Here is a 23,562-nt window from a genome sequence, read left to right as displayed (position 1 = left end):
CCTTTCTTAGAAACCCATGAAGGGTAGGATACTCGGTGACAGACAGTCCCAAGGCGAGCATGCCAAAAATGGTCTGAATGTGAGGCCTAGACTGTGTTAAAAGCATGGACTTCTCAGATGAGTGTGGACGGTCACATCCAGTCAGCTTCTCTGGTCTATATCCCCACGTGAAAATGGGGAGACATGTACACTTAAGTGGAGTGTCTCTTTTTTTTCCTCCAGCCTCTGCCACTGTTGTAGAACCAAGCTAGGGCTGACTGCCATGCTAACATGCCACTAACAACCATGGAACCTTGAGGTTCTCAAGTAAGTAGGTCGTCCCGTGGCTTCAGAAGAGTAAAAAGTGGACTGATTTAAACTACTACATTTGAGGTAACAGGCATCTAGTAGCATCCCTCTTTTACATCTCCCTAAGTTTTAAGTCTGGATTGACATCTTAACAATGATCAAATGCCCCCTCATCTTTTATATGTAACTGAAAGCCCTCATTTAAAATTCATTTTGATTTTTTTCATTTACTAATTCAAAATATAATTACACAATTTCCCTCCATCCCCTTTTATAACTCCAACTCTTTCCCACCCCCCCATTTCCTCATGTGCTCTCAATTTCCTGATCTCCCTTTCTTTAATTGCTTATATATGTATGCATAAATATGTAAATTCAACCTACTGAGTCCATTTGGTGTTGCATGGACATTATTTCAGGGCTGGTGGTTTGGTGTTGAATAACCAGTTTGGGGACTCCTTCCTGGGGGGAAGACTTCTCCCACTCTCAGCCTTCCTTAGTTGCCTGCAGGTTTTTTGTTTTTGTTTTTGTTTTTGTTTTTTTAAATATAAGAGTGAGACTCCTTGAGCACCCCCCCTCCGCCCCCCCCTCCGTCCACATTAGCAGTGTTAGTGGGTTTTTTTTTTTTTTTTTTTTTTTTCTTGTTCAGGTCAAGGTTAGGAAGCTATATTGTAGGGGTATCATTGGTGAAGCTTTCCTGTCATTGCTAGGAGACTTAATTTTACAATTGATTTTTGAGGAGGGGGGCGCTCTGGCTCTTAAGTCTATCTATCCCTTCCTCTGGTATGTTCCCTGGGCCTTAAGTGCAGTCCTTGTTTTGTGAGTGTATCTGTCCATTAAAGCTAGGCACTCCCTGATCAGTTGTTGTGATCTGCATATTGATGGATTGTAGCTCTCTGTAATGGTCTCCATCTGTTGCAAAGAGAAGCTTCTTTAGTGAGAGTTAGATGCTACATTTACCTGCTTGTCTAAAGGTAAGTAGTTACAATGTTAGAATTCAGTTAGGAAATATTCTGGTTTGGGAAAGTGTTGGTAGTAGATACTCCTCTAAGCTCTAAGACTTCACTAACCTCACGTTGTTTGTTGACTAGGTTTCTAGTAGCAGGTAGGATTTCCCTCCTGTTGAGTACATCTTTAATCTGACTAGAGAACTGTTGTTGTCACCAGATATAAGTACCACTATTGCACCTCTAGAGAAATCTTGTTATGTTGGTCATTGTGATTTGTAGGCTGCACAGCTGGGTTTTGCTCCACAGCACACACACACACACACACACACACACACACCCTACCCTTTGGCAGCTTGCTTAGCACCTTCCAGAATATTAAAGTTAATCCTTAGGGAGGGCCTTTCAGTTATACCTAGTTTTGAGACTCCAAGTTCTGTTTCCAAACAGCATGGAATCTTCAGCAATAGGGACCCACCTTCAACCTCTCTGAGGCAAGTAACAGCAGCAGCAACGGCCTGTGGTGTGTGGGAGTGCATGCTGACCAGTGGCTCAAAAGGTTGGCGCTGGGTTTTTGTAAGCTATAGTCTGTGGCCCTTGGAAGCATTTTTAGCCCATGGCTAAACTAACTCTATTTAAACTATATGTGTATATGTTTATAACTATACACATATACACTTAACTGTATTGCATGTAATTTGGGGTAAGAACAGTGATTCCTTATGGCTTTCAAACGTTCTTAGTGCTGTTTCCCTCTTCCTCCCCTCTCCTTCTGCATTAGCCTTCTTCATCCTCCCTAAGGCCCCTCCATTTTTTCCCAATTTTCTTTTCATGTCATTTGTTCTCTGCTATTGCTCCCCACTCCCCACCCACAGGAAACCTTTTACTTTCCTGCTTTCAATGGTTATTCCAAGTTATATACTCCTGATATCTGACGATTTGGAGCTAGGAACCACATATGGGAGAGAACATGTAACTTTTGTCTTTGTAAGCCTGGGGTGCCTCAGGATATTTTCTAGTTCTATCCTTTTACCTGCAAAATCCATTATTCCATTTTTCTTTATGGCTTTTCATAGTGTGCATGTACACTTGCTTCATATCTACGCTGATGGCCAAATGACTCTTCATTATTTATGTGCATTTGAAAATTATATTTTATTTCACTTAAGGCAGAGTCTTGTTATTTACCTCTGGTTGAGCTGGAACTCACTATGTAGTTCAGACTGGCAACGATTGGCCTGCCTCTGCCTCCATGGTGCTGAAATTAAAGGCGTGCCCATCCACACTCAGCTTTTTATTTAAACCCAAAGCATAATTAATGTTCTTAATATCCTTCACTATGAAGTTGTAAAAAAAAGTATAGTTAAAAATGATTCAGAGCAAGTATATACCCTTCTGCAACATGTCTAGCAAAATGGGATGTGGAAGATTGGCAGCTTGTGTGGCAAACACTTCTCCTGCCCAGAAAAGATGAGCAACCATGATTTCTCAACATCTTTAAAGACTTAAAATTAAGACAGTTATAATTAATATCTGTTGTGTGCCTCTTCACAGTTTTAGTCTAGAGTTATGTCTCTTACTCAGCTGAGCCACAGCACCCATGACCTAGTTTATAGGTAAAATCTTTTTCCCCCCGATGTGGGTATTTGAATGAGCCTTGAGGGCTTTCAGAGCAAACAAACACTGGAATTTCACAGTGGGGAGAAGTACCAACATTGTTCTGAAATGATCTCCCACAGCTGTCTACTGAAGTCAGATGTGGACCAGCTGTGTACTTTGAACCTGGGCAAAAGGAGTGTGTTTTCATCCTCCAGGTCCTGAGAGACTCTCTTATCAACAGGTTGTAGACAGTGTCTTTTCTATACTGAGAGCAGAACTGGCAGGGACGACTACAAACTTCAAGCTCCCACTTAGCCACCACCTGCTCCCCCTAATTTTCTTGCTTTTATAGCCTGGTGGTGGTGGGGGCTCATTGGTGTTTCCCAGGGAAAGCAGCCATTGAAAGAGCATGAAGACCATTGTGAGGGATCTCCATGCCTGAGACCTCAAGACTGTGGTCCTGGCTCCAGGTGTTTAATCTGTACACTCCTTTATGCCTCCTGCCTGATAGCTGTTTCCCAACTCTCCTTGGTTTATTCAGTTGCTTTTGGCAGGGACAGGGGTGAGGTGTCCTACAACCAGGAACTAGCTACCTCTCCCACTGGCTGTGGAGCCGGTGAGTTTCTTACAAACAGTGGTAGCAGCATCAGAAGCAGAGACCAATGGCTATCTTCATCATTTCCAGATGTTCTTTGACCATTGTAACAAACAGGAGCAGCCTCAGCCTAGACCCGGGGCATACTACATGGTTGTGGGAGAAGAAAAGTGATAGGATTTTCTGTATGTTAAAGGCCAGAAACTGGGGATAGGGCAAAACTTACAGAGAAGTGGCAAGAACAAGAGAAAGAGTCAGGAAAAATACAATAGAGAAGTTGCTTTTGGGAAGGAAGTGGAATTCTAGACTCTTGGCCTCTTGAAGGGGCACAGAGGATTGCTGCACAGTGGCACCTGGTGGTCCACAGGAAGTATTTTTGCAAACACACACCTGCCCGGCAGTGGGATCTGTTAACATTAGAGGACTTCTCTAAGGCAGTGGTTTCTCCCCACCCAGAAGTTTCTCTCTGTACAACCATAACTGACAAGACTTGACAGAAGGCCATGAGTACCCTGAGGTGGAACGCTAGACATCCCTGGAACATGCCCAGGGGACAATGGAACCTCAGGGCAAGTAGGACCAAGACATGGCAGCAACTGCTGAGCACGTATGTAAGAAGTACTTGGAGTGGGGATCAGACTTCTGATTATATATGATCGGCTGACGTGGCCAGGTCAGTCTCAGAGTGTCTTTTCCATTTTAAAGGTAGAACACAGACCCAAGCTGTTCTCACAGACAACATCCATATCAGGATGTAGAGCTGCCAGTGATCATGGAAGAGTCTCATCACAAACTCAGGAGGTAGTGAAGGCCAAGATTAGTGTCCACCCAGATCCCTAAATAGAGAGCTGAAGACTGTAGTACTTATCACAAAGGAGAACAGAACTTCAGATAAGGTTAGATCCCAGGCCAGAAATAGAATCCATCTTATGAGTAGATCAAGGGAACAGCTCACAGAGGGGAGCAGGAAGGAAGCTGTTCTCCTACAGGCTGGTCTTGCTTGGGTCTGCTTTAGATAGCATTGACTTCCATGGGGTACAACTTTCTACACAGCATTAAGTAGATTCAAATAATCAAACCATGAGTTCAAAATTCTAAAAGTATTTCAATTCTTGGCACCTGACAACCATTTTAAATATACTGTATATAAATATAGTGTATATAAATATAACATGCTATTAAATGAGCTACCTAGAGACTTGAAATACTGTTTTTCCAAGCTGGCTCGGCAGTGATCTGTGTTCTATGATGTCATGAGTGCCACTTGAGAATGGAGAGAGAGAGATTTTAAGGAATTACTCGGTCGGTTGTGTCTAGAGAAGAGAAGATGGCTATGTCTGGAATCCAGCCATCAGCCACTGCTCAGAGCTCAGTGATAAACAGAGAGATGACGAAATGAGCACATACAACATTGTTTTGAAATTGGGGAAAAGGGAAGAGGTGAACCCTGATGGTTCAAAAACAGCTACAGATGACAGATGTCTTTCTACTAGAGAGATGATCTGGTCTATTTTCTCTGTGTGGGGGTAGGTGGTTGGGACATTACTGAAGGTCAGGCATGGATTTATTATGCAATGATTAACTGAAGGTGGGGATTGTGCCTACCAATGGCATATCATGATGCAAGGTGACTTCATGGTGGTATAAGATGAAGAAACTCATGTTTAGGGCACAGATAGGTAAGGAAGGTTCACCTCTATGGGTTTCCCTGGACGTGGCCACGAGAATGCATGTGTTTCCAGGAGGACTCTCAGGGCTACTGCTCCTGCTCTCTGCCTTGCCCTGGGCTCAGGGTGGGAAGGTTCTGGTGGTTCCCATGGAGGGCAGTCACTGGCTGAGCATGAGGACCATTGTGAGGGAGCTCCATGCCCGAGGTCATGAGACTGTGGTCCTGGCTCCAGGTGTGTCTGTGTACATCAAAGAAGAGGACTTCTTCACTCTGAAAACCTATGCTGTTCCATACACCAAGGAAGAATATAAGCATCACTTGCTGGATCTCTTTAAAATATTCTTTAAAACTGAATATTCTCTGATGATGATCTTAAGCAATATGGAACTCATGAAAAATGTATCAACATTCTACCTGAGCTGTTGCATGAGTCTCCTGCACAACAAGGGCCTGATTCAGCATCTGAACTCCAGTTCCTTTGATGTGCTGTTAACAAACCCTGTCAATCCCTGTGGAGCACTGCTGGCCAAGTATTTGCAGATTCCTGCTGTGTTTTTTCTGCGCTTCATCCCTTATGAAGCTGACTTTGAAGCTGCTCAGTGTCCAAGCCCTTTCTCCTATGTTCCAAGGCTCCTCACAAGGAATTCAGACCACATGAGCTTCCTGGAGAGAGTCAAGAACATTCTTTATCCCCTGCCATTCAAGCTCATTTTCCACTTCGCTTTTATTCCCTATGAGAACCTGGCCTCTGAGCTTTTCCAGAGAGAGGTATCCTACCTGGAGATCCTGGGCTATGCATCCATATGGCTCTTCAGGTTTGACTTTGTGTTTGACTACCCCAGGCCCATCATGCCCAACATGTTCTTTGTTGGAGGAATTAACTGTGTCAGCAGGAAGCCTCTCTCTCAGGTCTGTATTGGGCCTTCATCCAAACACTGGTTTCCATGTCTGGTTATGAGTTGCTCACTCACCTGCTCATCTTTTCAGGAACTTTGGTGAATTAAATCTTTAAGGCATCCACAGTTGGCATGTCAGGATTTTAGTGTCTAGTGAGACCCCCAGGATGCAATAATTAGGGCCTCTAATTGAGCCAAGGAGCAGTAGGGTGACTTCATGGAGTGTGTCCACCAGATAGACAGTATCTCCTGGACATGACATCTCCTGAACCTGGACAGGACCAGAGAAGCCGAGCTGGCTCTCAGATGTTCTGGGGCTATGTTTCCAGTGTAGGATATTCCTTAGTCTACAGCAGGCAGTGAGCCTGAAGTGAGCCTGGGTCTCAACTAAAGCTGGGAGGATTTTCTCCAAGGTTCCAAGCAGTTTGACCTGATGGTCCTGAAGTGCAGGCATCCTCCCTGGATTCCTTTTCTCTAGTTTCTATCAGCAGCTCTTCCCCTTGCTGTCTCCTCTGCTTTGCCTTGTGCCTGGTATGAGCAGGAACACAAGGCCTGTTCTCTTTGCTCATTGCCTTCACTGTCATGCTCCAGTACTATCTTGAGTGTGTCGCTCACAAACTCATGCTTTCTTTCTGTACTTACTGTTACACCATCACTTTCTACAATTGTTTTGGTTTCATAAATTCACAAAGTAATGAAGTTCCCTAAAATATATACATAAACAAAAAAACCAAACACTTCCCTTAAATAATCATCCAGGCTTTCTGTAAACATTCTCTTTCCTTAGTAGGGGAATACAGGCACAGTATAGGTTCCTATGTTTGGTCCCGATGACACCAACAGCTCTCTGCTCTGTGGTCACACAAGTTGGTGGAGACTGAGGATACACTGAAAGAGTTTAAGGGAGATGGGAGAAGAGGGAATGAACCTAGACTTATTGAGAAAGTCTGGGGAGAAAGCAGAATACGAAATTGGTAGAAAACTAAGCCAAGTTGGATGTATTTATTGTCAGCCCAGATGTGGAAAGTCACTGCAAGTTTGAGGACAGAGTTGTGACATGTCTTCCTGGGAGTGAGAGCTCCTGGAGGAGCAGAGTCACTGATCACAGGTATTGTTTTCAGCCTTTCAGGAGGAGGATGAAGTATCTAGTCAATTGGTGCTGTTGGTGTGTGTGCATAAGGTACTCACTGGGAAGGTGCTGTCAGTTCTCAAGGGAAATGAAGGAAATACAAGGAGAGCTTTTCGATTTTCCAGCATGTCTCAGGTCATACCAGCTACATTTTACTTGCCTCGTCATGTGGTCACGTCATGGTTCATGTTTGTAAATGTCCATGGATACAACCATACAGTTCATATTGTTTTATATTTTTTTGTAAATTAAAACCAGTTATAAATCTGCATAATTCTTTTTTTTATTATCAAATCATAATTTTTACTTTTTAACACAGGGGTTATAAACAGAAAAATGCAGGATGTGGGAAAGGGGAAATCTGCATAATTCTTAAGAAATTTTCTTTTTATTTCTGTTTATTTTTCTTGGAATTAACTTTTAGGTTAACACACAAGGAAATTTCTTTCACTCTGTGTCTTACCTTTTTATTGCTGTGAGAAAACACCATGCCCAAGGAAACTTGCAAAGAGAAAGCATTTAATTGGATGAGAGTCCAGAGGATTAGAGTCAGAACTATAACAATGGGGAGCATGCCAATAGTTAGGCAGGCATGGTGCTGAAACAGTAACTGAGAGCTTACATTGAGATAGCCACTATGAGGCAGAAAGACAGCTCACTCCTTGTGACACACCTACTCTAATATGGCCACACCTCCTAATCCTTTCCAAACAGATCCACCAACTAGGGACCAAGTATTCAAATATATGACCCTATGGGATTATTCTCATTCAAACCATTACTTGCTGCCTTCTTCCAGTATATCTGTTATTATGTTTTGTTCTTTCTTGTTTCCCTTCCCAAAAACCCTCCTCCAAGCTGCCTTCCTGCTCCAATTGGTCTTTCTTCCCCAAGTTAGTTCTTCATGCCTGCTGTTGTATTGCATCCATGTGATTATCTACTCCATCTCCTTCTCCTTTAAGATCTTTCTACAGTCTCATAATCCTCACTTTGGTTTTGTGTCTTACAGACATACTTATGTACATACATACATACATACATACATACGTACACACATACACACAGTGTGAGAGAGACAGAGACAGAGGAAAACAGAGGTGGAGAGAGAGAGAAAGAGAGAGAGAGAGTTCTAACTCTAGTTTTTACCTATCAGAAAAATAGATTTATGTTCTGAGTTTGGCTTATTTTCCTCAGCATATGTGGATTTATGATTCCATCAATCCACAGATGTCATGATTTACTTTTTTTTTTTATACTTTTTTTTAATGTGTGGATAAAAGGTCTTTGTGTATATGCAACACATTTTCTTTATTTGCCTAGCTATTTATCTGTTGTAGGCATGTTGTCTGGTCTGATGCCTTTCTATAGTAGCTGCTAGAGCAATAGGCATGCACCCGCAAGCATCCCTTTGATAAGTTGCCCGAGTGCTCTTTGGCTGCATACTCAGAGCAGTATAGGTGGGTCATATTGTAACTCTACTTCATGTTCTTGATTTGTTTATAGACAGCATTTCAACAAGAGGAAGCTCCTGCTGCCTCGGCACCCGGAATGCTGCTTCTTCAGGCATATACTTGGCCTATTTTTAGATTTTTGAGGAAGCCTCATGCTGATTTCTGTAAACATGGCTACACATGTTTATATTCCACCAGCCCTGAATAGACTGCCTCTGTCCCTGAATCCTCCCCAGCATTTTTTGTCTTTTGTTTTCTTGATGATGGCCACTCTGACTGAGATGCTGTGAGGAAGGTTTTATGCACTTCATCAGCTTTTTGATTCATTGGATGATTTAGGTTTTTCTGGTGTTTATGTAGTATAGTCCCTTATATTCCCTGGATAGCATCTCCTGACCAATGTGTCTCTGGCAAAGACTATTCTCCATTTTGTTGGCTGTCTCTTGCTCTGGTATTTATTTCTGTTTCTATTCAGAGATTCAGTTTCCTAAGATCCCATTTGTCAATTCTTGGGATTTTTTTCTTGCCATTTGGAAGCCCTATAGTAATTCCTAAATTCCTGGTGTAACATTAAGATGTTTGATCCATTTTGATTTATTTTTGTGCAGGGTGGGAGCTATGGATCTAGCTTCAGTTTTCTATGTATAAATCCAATTTCCCCAGACTTACTAGTTTTTTTAAAAAGCCCCACTTTCTCCAGTGTCTGTTGGAGACAACTTTGTTAAGTTGTAGGTGACTGTAGATGTGTGTTCATGTGTGGGTCCTCTGATCAGTTACATTAATCCATGTATCTGGTTTTGTGTTGGTGCCATGCTGTTTTGATTGCCATGGTTGTTTAGTGTAATTTAAAACCAGGTGTGGTGATACCTCTGCCATTATTCCTTCTGCTCAGGATGGCTTTGGCTCTTTAGGATCTCTAGAGGGACTTTCTCAGACCCACCAGCTATATAAATAATGACATGGAGTCATTTAATAGTTAAATGCTCAGGCCTTTTAGCTAGGGCAGTCTCCTAGCCAGCTATCTAACATTAACATGACTAACTAGCCTACGGCCCACCATGTGGCTAGCTCTGTACCTCTCTGCTCAGCTCCACTACATCTGCTCCTTTCTGTTCCACGCCCTTTTTCGAGTCCCCTTCGCCCACGAAAGAGACACGTGAAGCAGTGTTCGGGTGGTTACCACAGCGAGGCTTTATTCTTGTATCAGCAGAAGCAGAAAGACCCAAAGCCCGGGAAAGACACTGCTATATGTACCCTAGAGTGGCGTGTTCACTTCTGATTGGCTGTTCACTCATCACCCCATATTACGCCCCGGGGATGGGCAGTGACTTTGGCGCGCTTTTGCCTTTTGCACCTGCGCAGTTAGTTGTTTACTTGTGGGAGCACAGGATGCCCGTGCCATCTTGTAATGGCGAATGTTGTCACGCTCACTGCGGCTCCTAACATCTCCCCCTATCTATATATTTAAGATGGAACAGCCTATTGCCTATCAAGCGTGGCATCAACTCAGTGAGGGAAAGCAGAGGCCTGATCCCCTGTGCAAAATGAGATATTGTAATGGGTTTCTTCTCTCGTTGTCGTGCAATGAGGAATACTTCCCATACCCATCTCAATGCCTTTTGACGGGGAAAGGGAGCCTCCACCCTGGGGCGCTACCAGGGGAGGTTTCTTGGCATCAAACCTTTGTGCAATCAGGCATACTTTCGGGAAATCTATCCACACTCGTGGAACATTCCCTATCGAGTACCCACTCACAAACACCTCTAAATATTCAGGCACCACAGTAATTCAGGCAAGGGCTGGCTAGACTTAGACCTCTCATCGATCCAGTGCAATGGGGTGCATCGACTGAGGGTCTCAGTCATCAGCTGCTTTCTTAGCCTAGATAGCCAAATTTCAGGGGGAGATGCTTGCTCAAGGCTACGAGTGCTTGGGCGATAGCGACCTTGTCACGTTTTTGTTGGGCTCTGAGCTTGCAGACCAATCATAACATGAACACTAATCCACAACATAGGGCTGCACCAAACAGGCCTATCCCCACCCTTAAGAAAGAAGGAAAAGGCAGAGGTAAGCCAAGAAGTAAAATCGCCAGGGCTAACGGGGTCCACTCGTGTTCCATTAAGGTTCAAGATCCGGATCTGCAATTGCTGCTGCACCTGGTCCAACTCCCCAGTCCAATTCCCTTGTAAATAAGTGGAAAGATTATGGCTTTGAACAAATGTATCATTCACAAATCTCAGAGGTGTAATACCTAGATGTGGAGTTGCTGACATGCAGCTCATTTGAACCACATCCGTGAGCTGCTCCACATGGGCTTGGAGCAAATCAACCCTCTGATTGACCAACAGGATGCCTGATGCCAGGTATGCATCCACTTTCTGTAGAATGGTCAAAGCCTCAGAGGTCTTTTCTGAAATTTGATTAACAACAGTAGCTGCTGTAACCTGATCAGCCAAGGCTGTGCCAGCTGTCACAGCTGCAGCTGCAGAGATGGTAATAGCAGTGATAATGGCTGCAGTAATGCCAAAGTCTCTTTTATGTCTCAATAATGATGTAGTAGGGAAAGTTTCAGGATCAGCTTCTACTGGGATGGGCACAAAGGTAGGCACAACCAAGGCTAGGTCTAGTGATCCATTCCAGCATTGTGCCAAAAGGCATGTAACATTCTTACAATCCAAGATATCAGAATTATTCTGAAAGTTGGATAACATAAAGAAAAATGGGGGGTCCACACACACCGACACCAGTTGTGCAGATGCATTCCTAAACACCTTATTAATTTTAATGTTATTCAAATGGCTAGAGATATTAGATCGTGTAGCTGAAACATTTTGTACTTCATGAGATATACCATTCAACAAGACAAAGGAAGATACACCTTTTTTAACATTCTAAACAGTGGCTACAACACATAATTTAATTGTGTTGAAGCAGGGTAAACTCAAAAAAATACACATATGATTTAATTACATATACTGTCTTCTCAATAGATGAGGCATCTGTAAATATAGTAAATATAGCAAACATCTTTTTTATGGTCTGCATGCATAGGAAATTTTAGGAAATATAAAAGCATGTATAGAGAAAAACTGTAACATATGATTATCAAATTTGTCTAAAATGTCATGTAATAGGCCAAATTTAATAATTCAATAACCAATTTAATTGTTATGTGGAATAAAGAATAAACCTTTTATCTAAAATGTTTTTAGGATTTTATCATATAAACTTTATTTGTAAATGAAGAAAGACAAATCCATATTAATGGTTTCTTTTGTCAAAGGGCTATTGTGGACATATGAGTAGTAATAACACAAACAGCCAACAATTTATTATAGTCTATATAATTTATCTGTTGATAACTAACAGCTTACTTTATTTTCAGCAAAGTTATCTATCTTTTATTAGTTAATTGTCAAGGGGAATTAGGACTTGCATCCGTTTGAAAATATCAAACAGAGGTTTAAATCCTCCTATGGTAAGCTTAAGATGAGGTTTTAGCCAATTAATATCTCTAAACAACTTTTAAAAATCACTAAGAGCAAATCAAGATTAAAAGTAAACCATTTTCTTTTTGCATGTACACTCATAAGCCAGAAGATGGCGTTACATCCCCACCACAAATGGTTGTGAGCCACCATGTGGTTGCTGGGAGTTCAGCTTTTATATTTTAAATTATAAGTCTAGCCTTTAATGGCTGAGCCATCTCTCTAGCCCCAACTATCTATTTTTATTAGAATCTTCTGTGTCACAATCTGATTAGGATATAACTGAGGTCTCAAATATTGAAAGACACTGTCTTTGAATCTTTTTTGGAGCAATAAGTACTCTAAAAAAATTTTTTTTAAAGCTCGTTATATTGGAGCAAAGGCTTGCGGAAAAAACTTCTTTAGAGAAATCCACTAATAAAGTATCACACAATGAGTAATATACACTAAAAGATTTAACCTCTTAATTTTTTGTATTAAAGCAACAACAATATTTATATATATAAAATGTAAAACAATTAACCATTTTCTGAAGCAATTATTTCTAACAAATATTGCTTCATGGGCTCTTAAAAATTATGAATAAATTTACTGACTGTAAACCTCTCACCTTTACCAGAAATGTAAAGGGATGGTATAAAAACATCTTTTATATCTATAATAATTCTATAAGCATTTACTGAAATGGCAGCTGGAGTAGGCAAGTTAGGCTGTATAAATCTTAAATTTGAACTTTATTTTGGATTAATTTAATAACCAATCTTTTTTTAGTCCAATGAATATATCGGATAAAAGCCAACCTTATTCTCTAATAATTGTTACATATATTAGAGGAATCCAAAGCATCTCATTTTTAACAACTTTGAATATAAAGGAATTAAAACAATTTGAACAATATTTTATCAGCAGGTACAATTATACTCATGGAGGGAAGTAGGCATAATTTTAATGTCTCCAGCATAATCATAACTTTTAGCCCACAGACTGTTGTAAAGTCTTTGGGTCTTAGATTTATCCCTCTTCTCACAAGAAACAATGAAGACAAAAGACGAATTCCGGTAAACACATTTCTAGGACCTGGTCGTGAAGACCCAGGACAAAAGGAACTTTTGGCACCTGAGCTGCAGAGCTCAGTCTGCATTGTCTTAATTCAATGTAAATGCGCTTAACCTCCCTCCGGCCTGTTCTCTGAGGCTTGGCTAGGCCTGAACTGTGCGATTTCGACTTTAACTTTAAACCTTAAATTTAAACTGTAAACTTTAAAAGACGCGTGTTGTATCTTTTCTCTATAAACATAGGCAAATCAAAAATTTTCAAACTCTCGGTTGAACTACCAACTGTAGCCAATGGAATATTGGCAGTTTAACTATGTTTTTAAGCCTCTTTTGTAATATTAGAGTATAACCATATTTTTGAGAAACAAAACCAATCTTTAACGATGTAAGCAATCTATTGTCTCTAAAATCAAAACCAAGTAGATTACCTTTATGCTATAAAGTTTTGCTGCCACAAAACAAAGTGTAAAATTTAATGGAAAACTTGTAGCATTATTAATTTACAGTTTACAGCATATGAGGCCAGTGATGGGCCATAGAAATAGCAATACCAAAATATGGCCAACACTCAGCTCTCTGCTGGTACAGCAGTCAACAATTGAATACACAGAGACAACCTTCACACAATGTATGAAAGATTACCCCCAACAAGGATCCTCTGTGCTTCCATAGGAGTTTTGTGATTTTTTTTTCTATTATTGTAAAAAAAAAGATTATAAATTTATGGGAGTTGTATGGCTTTTGCTGAAAGAGCTAATTTAACAATATTAACTCCTTTCATTTATGAGCACGAGAGATTTTCCCATTTCCTAGTGTCTTCTTCAGTTTTCCCCTGCCCAGTACTTTAAGATGCTCTCTGTCCTGGTCCTTCACCTGCATTGTTTACCGAGATACTTTTTGAGACACTTGTTAATGGGATTGCTTCCTTGATTTCTTTCTCAGAATATTTGCTAGTGATATATATGAAGAAAACTAATTTTGTATGTTAGTTTATATAATACCGTTTTGATGAAAGTATTTATTATATTTAACAGTTTTCTGGGGGAGCCTTTGTCATCTCTCATTCACAGAACAATATCGTCTGTGAAGAAGAATACTTTGGCTTTTTCCTCTCCTAATACATCTACTTTATCTCTTTCTCTTGTCTTGATGTTCTAGCCAGACTTTGAATACTATATTGAATAAGAATGGGAAAAGAGGGCAACTTTGTTTGTTCCTGATTTTACTGGAAGTGCTTTGAGTTTTTCCCCATTTGGTATAATATGAGCTATAGTTTTGTGATACACAGCGTTTATTGTGTTGACATGAGTTTCTTTGTTCCAAGTTTCTTTGGAACCCTTGTTGTGAGAGAATGCTACAGTTTTCCCAAACCTTTCCAACATCTCTTGAGGTTTTCATGTGATTTCTTTTTCTTTGGTTAGTTTGACTCAGGATTTGCTCGTTATATTTATTATTTTTCAAAGAACCAAGTTTTTGTTTTGTTGATTGTAATTTTTAAAAATTATATTATATTTCTTTCTGCTCTGAACTTAATTCTTTCTTTCCTTGTATTAATTTGAGATTTAGCTTGTGTCCATTTTCTGTCCAGGCCAGCTGGACAATCAAGTGGGACCCTTAGACCCTGTGGAGAGGACTGAGATGCGAGAGAAAATAAGGAGGCACAGCAAGTCAAGAAGTCTGATCAAGCTGGCAAAGATTTTTATTGTTCACACAGGTTATATACTCTGAAAACAGGATCTGGGGAGGGGTAGGAAAGGAAAGAGGGCTTTGCAGGTGGAGGAAGTTAGCTGCAGCTGTGGGGTCTAACTAAGTTATTCTCACAAAGCGTTTCTGTTATCAGGGGTTCTAAAAACACCTATCTAGCAGGATGTTGGCTAAATCTAAAGATCAGGAGGAAGGGTTACTAAGGTGGGTTCCTATGAGGCCTTTTTTGAAGTTCTGAGAACTGACAAGTGGATCATGGAAGGTAAGCAGTAAGAAGAATAGTAGATAGAAGAGCCAAGGGTGAGTGTTTGCCAAGAGTAAGGCCTTGCCATGGCTTCCCACAATTTTCAAGGACAGAAAGTATACTCTTTATGTAATTGGGGGCTCTTTAGGATTTTTAAAGGTAGCTATAAACTTGTAGGCTAACCATCCCTTTTAGGACTATTTTCCGTGTGTTCCATGGGTTCTGGCACAGCATATCTTTTTTTCTGTTACATTCTAGGAATTTTTAGTTTTCTTTATTGGTTTTCCCAATGACTTAGTCATCATTCAGTGGTGTGTTGGTTAGTCTCAATGATTCCGTGTCTGTTCTCTTGCTGTTGATCCATTGTGGTTGGGTAGAATACCAAAAATTACTTCAGTTTGCTTACATGAATGAGGACTTTCTTGGTGTCCTATTACATGATTTAATTTAGAGAAAGCTCCAGGGACTGCTGAAAACATTGTGTATTCTGCAGTGTTTGGATGCAATGTTTTATAAATATCTGTTTTATTCATTTGACCTATGAAGTCATTTTGGTGATATCTTTCTGCATTTTTTTTCCAGGCTAGGATGCCCTGTGTATTGGTGAATGTGGGCTACTGAAGTCACCCATTATTGTCTTGGGACATCTTCCATTGTTTGTCTTGTTGAAATGAACTCTGATGGTCCCTAGGGAGCAGTAGCACATTATAGAGTTTTATTAGTAGAGAAGTGATAAGAAAAACTGTTCTTTGGTATCGAGGCAAAAGGTTAGGGCAGTAATAAAAGCCAGGTGTGGGTTTATTCGGCAATTATTAACTTAAGGAGGGTACTGTACCACCCAATGACTTCATGAGAATAAGAAGATAGGAAATAACTTAAGTGGCATAGACATGTAAGCAGGTAAGACTGCTGTGAATTTCTCCGGCGTTAGCCATGGGAATTCAAGTGTTTCTTCAAAAGCTCTCAGGACTGCTGCTCCTGCTGTGTGCCCTGCCCTGGGCTGAAGGAGCAAAGGTGCTGGTGTTTCCCATGGAGGGCAGCCACTGGCTGAGCATGCAGGATGTTGTGAGGGAGCTTCACGCCCGAGGTCACCAGACTGTGGTCCTGGCTCCAGAGGTGACTGCGTACATCAAAGGAGAGGACTTCTTCACCCTCAAAACCTACAGCGTTCCATACACCAAAGAAGAGTACAGGCACCAATTGCTGGGCCACTTTCAAAACCTTTTTGAAACTGAATTTTCTCTGAAGTTACTTTTACAGAATTTGACAGCTGTACATAATATGTCAACATTCTATGTGAGAACTTGCATGGGTCTGCTGCACAACACAGCTCTGATCCAGCATCTGAACTCCAGTTCCTTCGATGTGGTTTTAACAGACCCTTTTTTCCCCTGTGGGGCAGTGCTGGCCATGTACCTGCGTGTTCCTGCTGTGTTTTTCCTGCAATCCATGCTCTGTGAAATAGATTTTGAGGCAACAAACAGTCCAAATCCCTCTTCTTATGTTCCCAGGTTACTAACAATGAATTCTGACCACATGAGCTTCCTAGAGAGAGTGAAGAATATGGTTTACCCCTTGCCATGGATGTATTTTTGCCATGTTAATTATGGTCCTTTGGAGAGACTCGCCTCTGAGCTTTTGCAGAGGGAGGTATCCTTGGTGGAGATTCTCAGACATGCATCTGTGTGGCTATTGAGAAAGGACTTTGTGTTTCACTACCCCAGGCCCTTCATGCCCAACATGGTCTTCATTGGAGGCATAAACTGTGCCAATAGGAAGCCACTCACCCAGGTCTGTATTCAGTCTTTATTTAAATGTTTCCAGCAAGATTGTGTTAAAAACACAAACAAAAGTAAAATACTCTGAATTGCTGTTACCCACTCACTTTTCTAGGGCTTTCTTTCTTTCTTTCTTTCTTTCTTTCCTTTTTTTTTTTTTTTTTTTTTTTGGAAATTCTTCTAATTGCCTGTGGTAAGTTAAATTCTTATGGCATTCAGAGTTGCTACTTCAAGTCGTTAGTGGTCACTGAGGGCTGCGAGGAAGTCCTCTACTAGGACTGAGGAGAGATAAATGGTGGGACTCTGCTGAGTCTGACCACTAGCAGACTGTGTCTTCCTGTAGATGAGATTTTCAGAATCAGAGGAGGACCAGAGAAGCTGAGCTGAGAGCGAACAGACCCATCACAAGGAGTGGTCTTCTCAGCCAGAGGACCTAGCAAGTGGCAGTTGTTATCATGATAGTCTTCAATCGTGCTCTGTGGGAAGGGATGGTGTGTGCTCACAAGAGACCTGGTCACTCAGTCAATGTGGAAGCAATCTCATGGTTCTTTGCCATTTATAGCCTGTCTATTTTGAGACAAGCCACATTTCAAGTACTCCATGGTCATGTGATTGTTGAATGGTCACTGTGAATGTTCTGGGGCACACTCAAATTGCACATATTCATGTTTTGTGTATCAAAACTTGTGTCTGAATCTGCCCAGTTCCCAAGTAGGTGTCTAGTGTTGGTATTTGCTTAAGTTCTATTTGCATTTTAATGGTTTTACCCTGGACATGTACATGGCAGTTAGATGGTGGACTGAGGTTAATAGTATTTTGATTGTATAGCTTTTATCTTATTACTAAATGACATGCAATCAGGTTAGTGACTTCCTCAATCTGGGAGTTCATGTTCAGGGAATAAATGAAGGCACATTCTCAAAGTTTTATTCTGGTTTTTATGTACAGTATTGTTGGCAAGGTGCCTTCCTGACTGGCCCCTGGCTGAAGGTTCCACAGATTCTGTGTGCTCCTCCAACACATTGCTCAGTCTCTGTTCTTTCTGTCTATTGCATGTTATTCATTGGTACACTTTGGTCTTAGGATCTGATATTTATACCTTCTTAACAACAGTGGGGAGGTTTATGAGGTCTTATGAAAAAACTTATTCCCACTGTTAAAAATCTATCATAGTTTTGGGACCTAGATAGGGCCAAATACTAGCACAGTATGGCCCTGACCAACACAAAACCTTAAGGGGTTGATGTAAAACTGTGGCCTTCAGCCTGCAGAGAGACACGTTTTGATCCTCCAACACAATGAGATACTAAATATGAGTTTACCAACTGCTTCATCCATGTTTTCATTTTTATGACCATTATGTAGAAAAGGAAGCTAGAACTTAGGAGTTTGTCTGTGGGTGTCCATAGAAGACATATACTAGATTTTCATAGCATATAGATGTCAGAGACTGATGACTCATAACTATATAGAGAAGTGCCAGAGACACAAAGACAATCCAGAGCAAAAGACCGGAGCAATGGCTTGTGAAGACAGAACAGAATCTTTTTTCCCTGGAGTTTTCTTGATCCTAAAAGGATATAGAAGGCTGTTAGCACTGGACATGAGCTGCACAGTAGAAGCACCATGGGTATGCTTATATGCCTAGTGGTTGAGTTTCTTCTGAATGAAGATCTCTATCTAGGTCCTGTCTGAGCACACAAGTCAGAAAGATAATCGCGAAGTACAGTAGAAAACTATAGAAAGAAAACCTGCGTATCACACCTGAGACAAATCTCCTGAGGCAAGACCAGATTGCCTCTCATGTACAAGATTCCTGAACTGGCTGGTTCCATGTGTCAGCCTGACATAAGCTACAGTCGTCGAAGAAAGGAGCCTTGGTTGAGGAAATGCCTCCATGTGGTCAAGCTGTAAGGCATTTTCTTAATTAGTGATCAATGATGAGGGCCCAGCTCATGGTATGTGGGGATATCCCTGGGATGGTAGCCTTAGGCTGTGTAACAAAGCAAGATGAGTAAGCCATAGGAAGTACTGTATGTAGTAAGGAGGTAAGCAGCACTCCTCAATGGCCTCTGCATCAGCTCCTGTCTCCAGGCTTCATCCTTGCTTGAGTTCCTGTCCTGACTTCCTCCAGTGATGGACTAAGATGTGGAACTGGAAGCCAGATAAACCCTTACATCTCCAATGTGCTTTTTGGTCATGGTGTTTTGTTGCAGCAATAGAAATTCTGTCAAAGGCGTGTACCCTCACCTAGTCCTTGATTTTGTTTTCTGCATTTGGAAAATTCAACATTGTGACCCACCAAAGTGTATCCCATGATAGACAGTGTCCGTATCAGAATTAGTAGCTAGTATGAATGGTGAGAGAGCAGCAGTTATAAGTCTCAAGATCTGCTAAAGGCTTAAAAGAAGCCCGATGTATACAACCCTCAGTATTCAGCAGTAAGCCTCTCTCTCAGGTCTGTATTGGGCCTTCATCCAAAGAGTGGTCCACCAACACTGGTTTCCACATCTGGTTATAAGTTGCTCACTCACCTGCTCGTCTTTTCAGGAACTTTGGTGAATTAAATCTTTAAGGCATCCACAGTTGACATGTCAGGATTTTAGTGTCTAGTGAGACACCCAGGATGCAATAATTAGGACCTCTAATTGAGCAAAGGAGCAATAGTGGGACCCATGGAGTGTGTCCACCAGATAGACAGTATCTCCTGGACATGACATCTCCTGAACCTGGACAGGACCAGAGAAGCCGAGCTGGCTCTCAGATGTTCTGGGGCTCATATGTTGTTTCCAGTGTAGGATATTCCTTAGTCTACAGCAGGCAGTGAGCCTGAAGTGAGCCTGGGTCTCAACTAAAGCTGGGAGGATTTTCTCCAAGGTTCCAAGCAGTTTGGCCTGATGGCCCTGAAGTGCAGGCATCCTCCCTGGATTCCTTTTCTCTAGTTTCTATCAGCAGCTCTTCCCCTTGCTGTCTCCTCTGCTTTGCCTTGTGCCTGGTATGAGCAGGAACACAAGGCCTGTTCTCTTTGCTCATTGCCTTCACTGTCATGCTCCAGTACTGTCTTGAGTGTATCGCTCACAGATTCATGCTCTTTTTCAGTATTTCCTGTTATGCCCTCACTCTCCATGGCTAATTTGGCCTCATAGATTCCCAAAGTAATGAACGTATCTAAATTAGAAAAAAAAGTTTTCACATTAAATAATATCCCAGGATTTGTGTAAATATTTGTGTAAATATTGTGTAAAAATTTTTTTCCCTAAATGGAGGAATGCAGGCAAAGTACAGACAAGGAAGGTCCTCTGCTCTAGGCTTCCCTGGACGTGACCATGGGGATCCAGGTGTTTCTGGGAGGACTCTCAGTGCTGCTGATCCTGCTCTGTGCCATGCCCTGGGGAAAGTTCTTATGGTTCCCGTGGAAGGGTAGTCAGTGACTGGGCATGAGGACCACTGTGATGGAGCTCCCTGCCCAAGGCCACAAGACAGTGGTTCTCGCTTTTGAGGTGACTCTACATCAGAGGAGATGACAAGTCTCCCTGAAAACCCATGGCATTCCATTCACCAAGGAAGAATATAGATATCACTTTCTAGGTTAATTCTTATCTTTCTTTGAAATGCAGTTTTTCTGTGAGGATGCCTTTAAAAATAACAAGTATGAAGCTATCACCATTCCCTAGGAGAACTTGTGTGGGTTGGCTACACAATCTCACGCCTGAACTACTCTTCCTTTAATTTGATGGAGACAGACCCTGTTTGTTTGTTTTAATTTTGTTTTTCTGTTTGCAATGTGCCTGGGTGTACCTGCTGTGTTTTTCTGCTCCATTTTCTGTGCCTTGTGAAATAGACTTTGAGGCCACACAATGTTCACTCTACCCCCCCCCCCCACTCCAGTACTGAGGCTACAGACAAGGCTTTCTTAAGAACATGCTGTACCCTCTGACCTTGAAGTACACTTGTCATGTATTTTCATTCCTTTTGAGAACCTCACCTCTGAGCTTTTTCAGAGAGAGAGAGGTTTTTGGTGGAGGTTCTCAGCCATGCATTTGTATGGTATGGCTGTTCCTAGGGGACTTCGTACTCGACCACCCCAGGCCAGTCATGCCCAAAGTGGTCTTCATTGGGGCCATAAGCTATGCCAGCAGGAAGCCACTCTCCCAGGTTTGTATTGGAGCTGTAATTTATCCCTACAATATTCTGGGCAGGGTGAGTTTTCTAAATATCTCACTTGCCTTTGCTCATTCTCTCCTGACTTTTCCAGGGATTTTTTTTTTTTTTTTTTTTGCTTATTTTTTTGGTTTTTTTTTTTTGAGTTTTCAGGATATCTACAGTTGACATTTCAGGTTTGTAGTGGTCACTGAGAGGTCTGCAGTGCAGTACTGAGGATCTGTACTAGGCCTGAGGCTCAGCAGTGACTCTCCCAACACTGCTTCCCTGTCTGGGTGCTGTCTTTGTAGAGATGAGATTTTTCTGAAGCTGGACAGATGCAGAGAGACTGAGCTGTGTCGTGACCCAAGTAGACATATATTGTTTCTAGATTTTCAGTAGCAAGATGAAGGAAATTTTTACCCAGTACTCCTTAACAGTGTTCTCTGGGAAGGGCTGGACCTGTGCTTACGAGGTGCCTGAGAACAGAAATGGAAGCAGTCTAGCATGTAGTTTCATTTACATGTTTTTACTACTAGGCACCTATCAGTCATGGCCATGCTCCAGAGTCATGGCATTGCTATGGGATCAATGTTTCCAAATGACCCAAGGATGCATCCAAACTGTCACACTTTTATGTTTTTGCATGTCTAATGAATTCCTGAGACTCTTTAGTTCCCAAGGAGGTAGCTTTTACCCTCCATTTCCTGTCATATTGTCACCAATATTTGCAGAGGTTTGATTAGCATTTTTAAATTGTTGTTACCCTGTAGATTGAAAGCTAATTTTCTATGTGGAGGCAATTACGTTGTTGTTATCTACTTTGCTCAGAGTGCTACGTGACATCTTTTATATCCCACCTATCAGATTCCAATCTCACCAACTTAGGCTATTTTCATATTACTCTGACCATTACTTCTAATTAAATATTTTAAGAATTTTTGTTAAACATCTAAACAGTATTTTAAAACTCAACTCCTATAGATTTTCCTTGGTGTAAGAATTCTGTCTATTCAGATAGATTGAATTTGATTTTATTCCTTCTACTTAGTAGTATAAATGCATCCCTTTTACATGATTGTTTTTCTGTCCATCTTTCATCTTACTTTTGTAATTTGGTGGCACTCTCTGTCTCTCCACGGAGATGCAGTGGAATACCTCTCTCCCATGTTTCCTTTGCTTACTAACAAAATCTTTTGTGATGATATTGGTCCAGCCATGTGAACTAGTCCCTCCACTTCAAGACCCTCAAGGACAGCTATAATCTCTTTGCCATGTGATGTAACATTGTCTCAGGTTCTAAGAAGTACCATATGGGCTTTGATCTGGTGTCATTACTTTGCCTTTAGCAGAGAATCCATTTGAATGAGCCCTGGATCTCATTCAAAGCTGGGAGATCTTTGCTAAGGCACCAAGAACATTAGTCAGCTCTCTTCCTTTAGACTCTCACAAGGCAACTATGGACTAGACCATGAACTTTGCTGACAGCATGGACTTTATTTGATGTGTGTAGGGTGACCTATCACTCTAGTGAGAGCCAATGTTTTTTGTCGAGTTGCTTTGATCTGTGTCCCCTGGATCCCACAGTGACTTGGGTGTACTTTTTAAATATTTTTGATCTTTACAGCACCTGTGGTAATTCTGAAACCAAGTTAAGGTTGAGTACAGGCTTAATATGGGGCTAGCCAATCCTGGAATTTGGAGGTATTCACTTGTATTTTGGCCCCAGGCTTTTGGATTGAGAATAGTCTTGGTAGCATTGTTATTCATTCATTGGAGAGATTAAATATGGATTGATTAACACTACTGAGATTTTAATGACCTGTTAGAGGAATGATAGTGATCCAGTTATACCCATTCTATTAGTTTATTTGTGTTTTCTTTAAGACTTGCTCTGTCCATTCTCTTCCTTTTATGGGCATGGCATGGACAGGAGTGGCCACTGCCCAGCCTCAGATAATTCTGCATGGATAGCCATAGAAGGGAAAAGGTGGAACTTGACATGATGTAAAACATGCAGGTGTAGGAAGCAAATGCAGGAAGAGAAAGCAGGGAAGTAATTTTGGAGGAGAAATTGCATAGGACTTACATGGACTCCTACCTTCCATGAAAGGTGATATGCAAAGGCTTCTTGTACAGTGTACAAGTACAAGGTAGCAGCACACAGGAGCCATTTTCACATGCACATCTGCCCAGCTGCTGAGCCTGCTGCCAGTTACATACTAAGGATGTGGCTCTGCTGCAGAGAGAAATCTCAACTTGGACAACCATGGGCAGCCTGACATGTGTGCAGTGTGGTGGGATTCAGGGCACCCCAGGAGCTCACCTGGTAGAGAGGGGAGCCCCAGGGCATGTAGAGGAAGAGGAAGGCAGTAACTGCTTAGCACTTGGTGAGAGCAATTCCTCCAGGCAGGTGCAGACTCCTGGTCATGTGCACAGTCCCCAGAGCTACAGTCCTGCCCTCAGCTGCATCTCAAATTTGCTTTGCCCAATTGATACTTGAGCACAGTGTCCCACAAGATCATGGCCCATGATATTCCAGAGAATCCAGCCTTGTAAGAATTGTGATCTGTCAAAAC

At 41.6% G+C, this 23,562-nt stretch overlaps 1 protein-coding gene across 5 annotated transcripts in view; it reads left to right on the top strand.

Annotated features, from left to right (window-relative positions):
• LOC117722735 (UDP-glucuronosyltransferase 1A3) overlaps positions 1-23,562 on the top strand; it is a 134,726-nt gene that overhangs the window by 87,863 nt on the left and 23,301 nt on the right. Inside the window, exon 1 of one of the 5 annotated variants that reach the window (XM_076914846.1) lies at positions 5,089-6,007. The exons of 3 other annotated variants lie outside the window; for them this stretch is intronic. In XM_076914846.1, coding sequence (XP_076770961.1) covers positions 5,090-6,007 — 918 coding nt within the window. In that variant the 5' untranslated portion in view covers position 5,089. Of the gene's footprint in view, positions 1-5,088; positions 6,008-15,983; positions 16,857-23,562 lie in introns of those variants that run through there. One more of the 5 variants, XM_076914847.1, reaches the window with a different exon arrangement.

Source organism: Arvicanthis niloticus, chromosome 17 (genome assembly GCF_011762505.2).
Source record: "Arvicanthis niloticus isolate mArvNil1 chromosome 17, mArvNil1.pat.X, whole genome shotgun sequence".
Taxonomy (NCBI): Eukaryota; Metazoa; Chordata; class Mammalia; order Rodentia; family Muridae; genus Arvicanthis; species Arvicanthis niloticus.
This window is presented reverse-complemented; position numbering and strand designations above follow the sequence as displayed.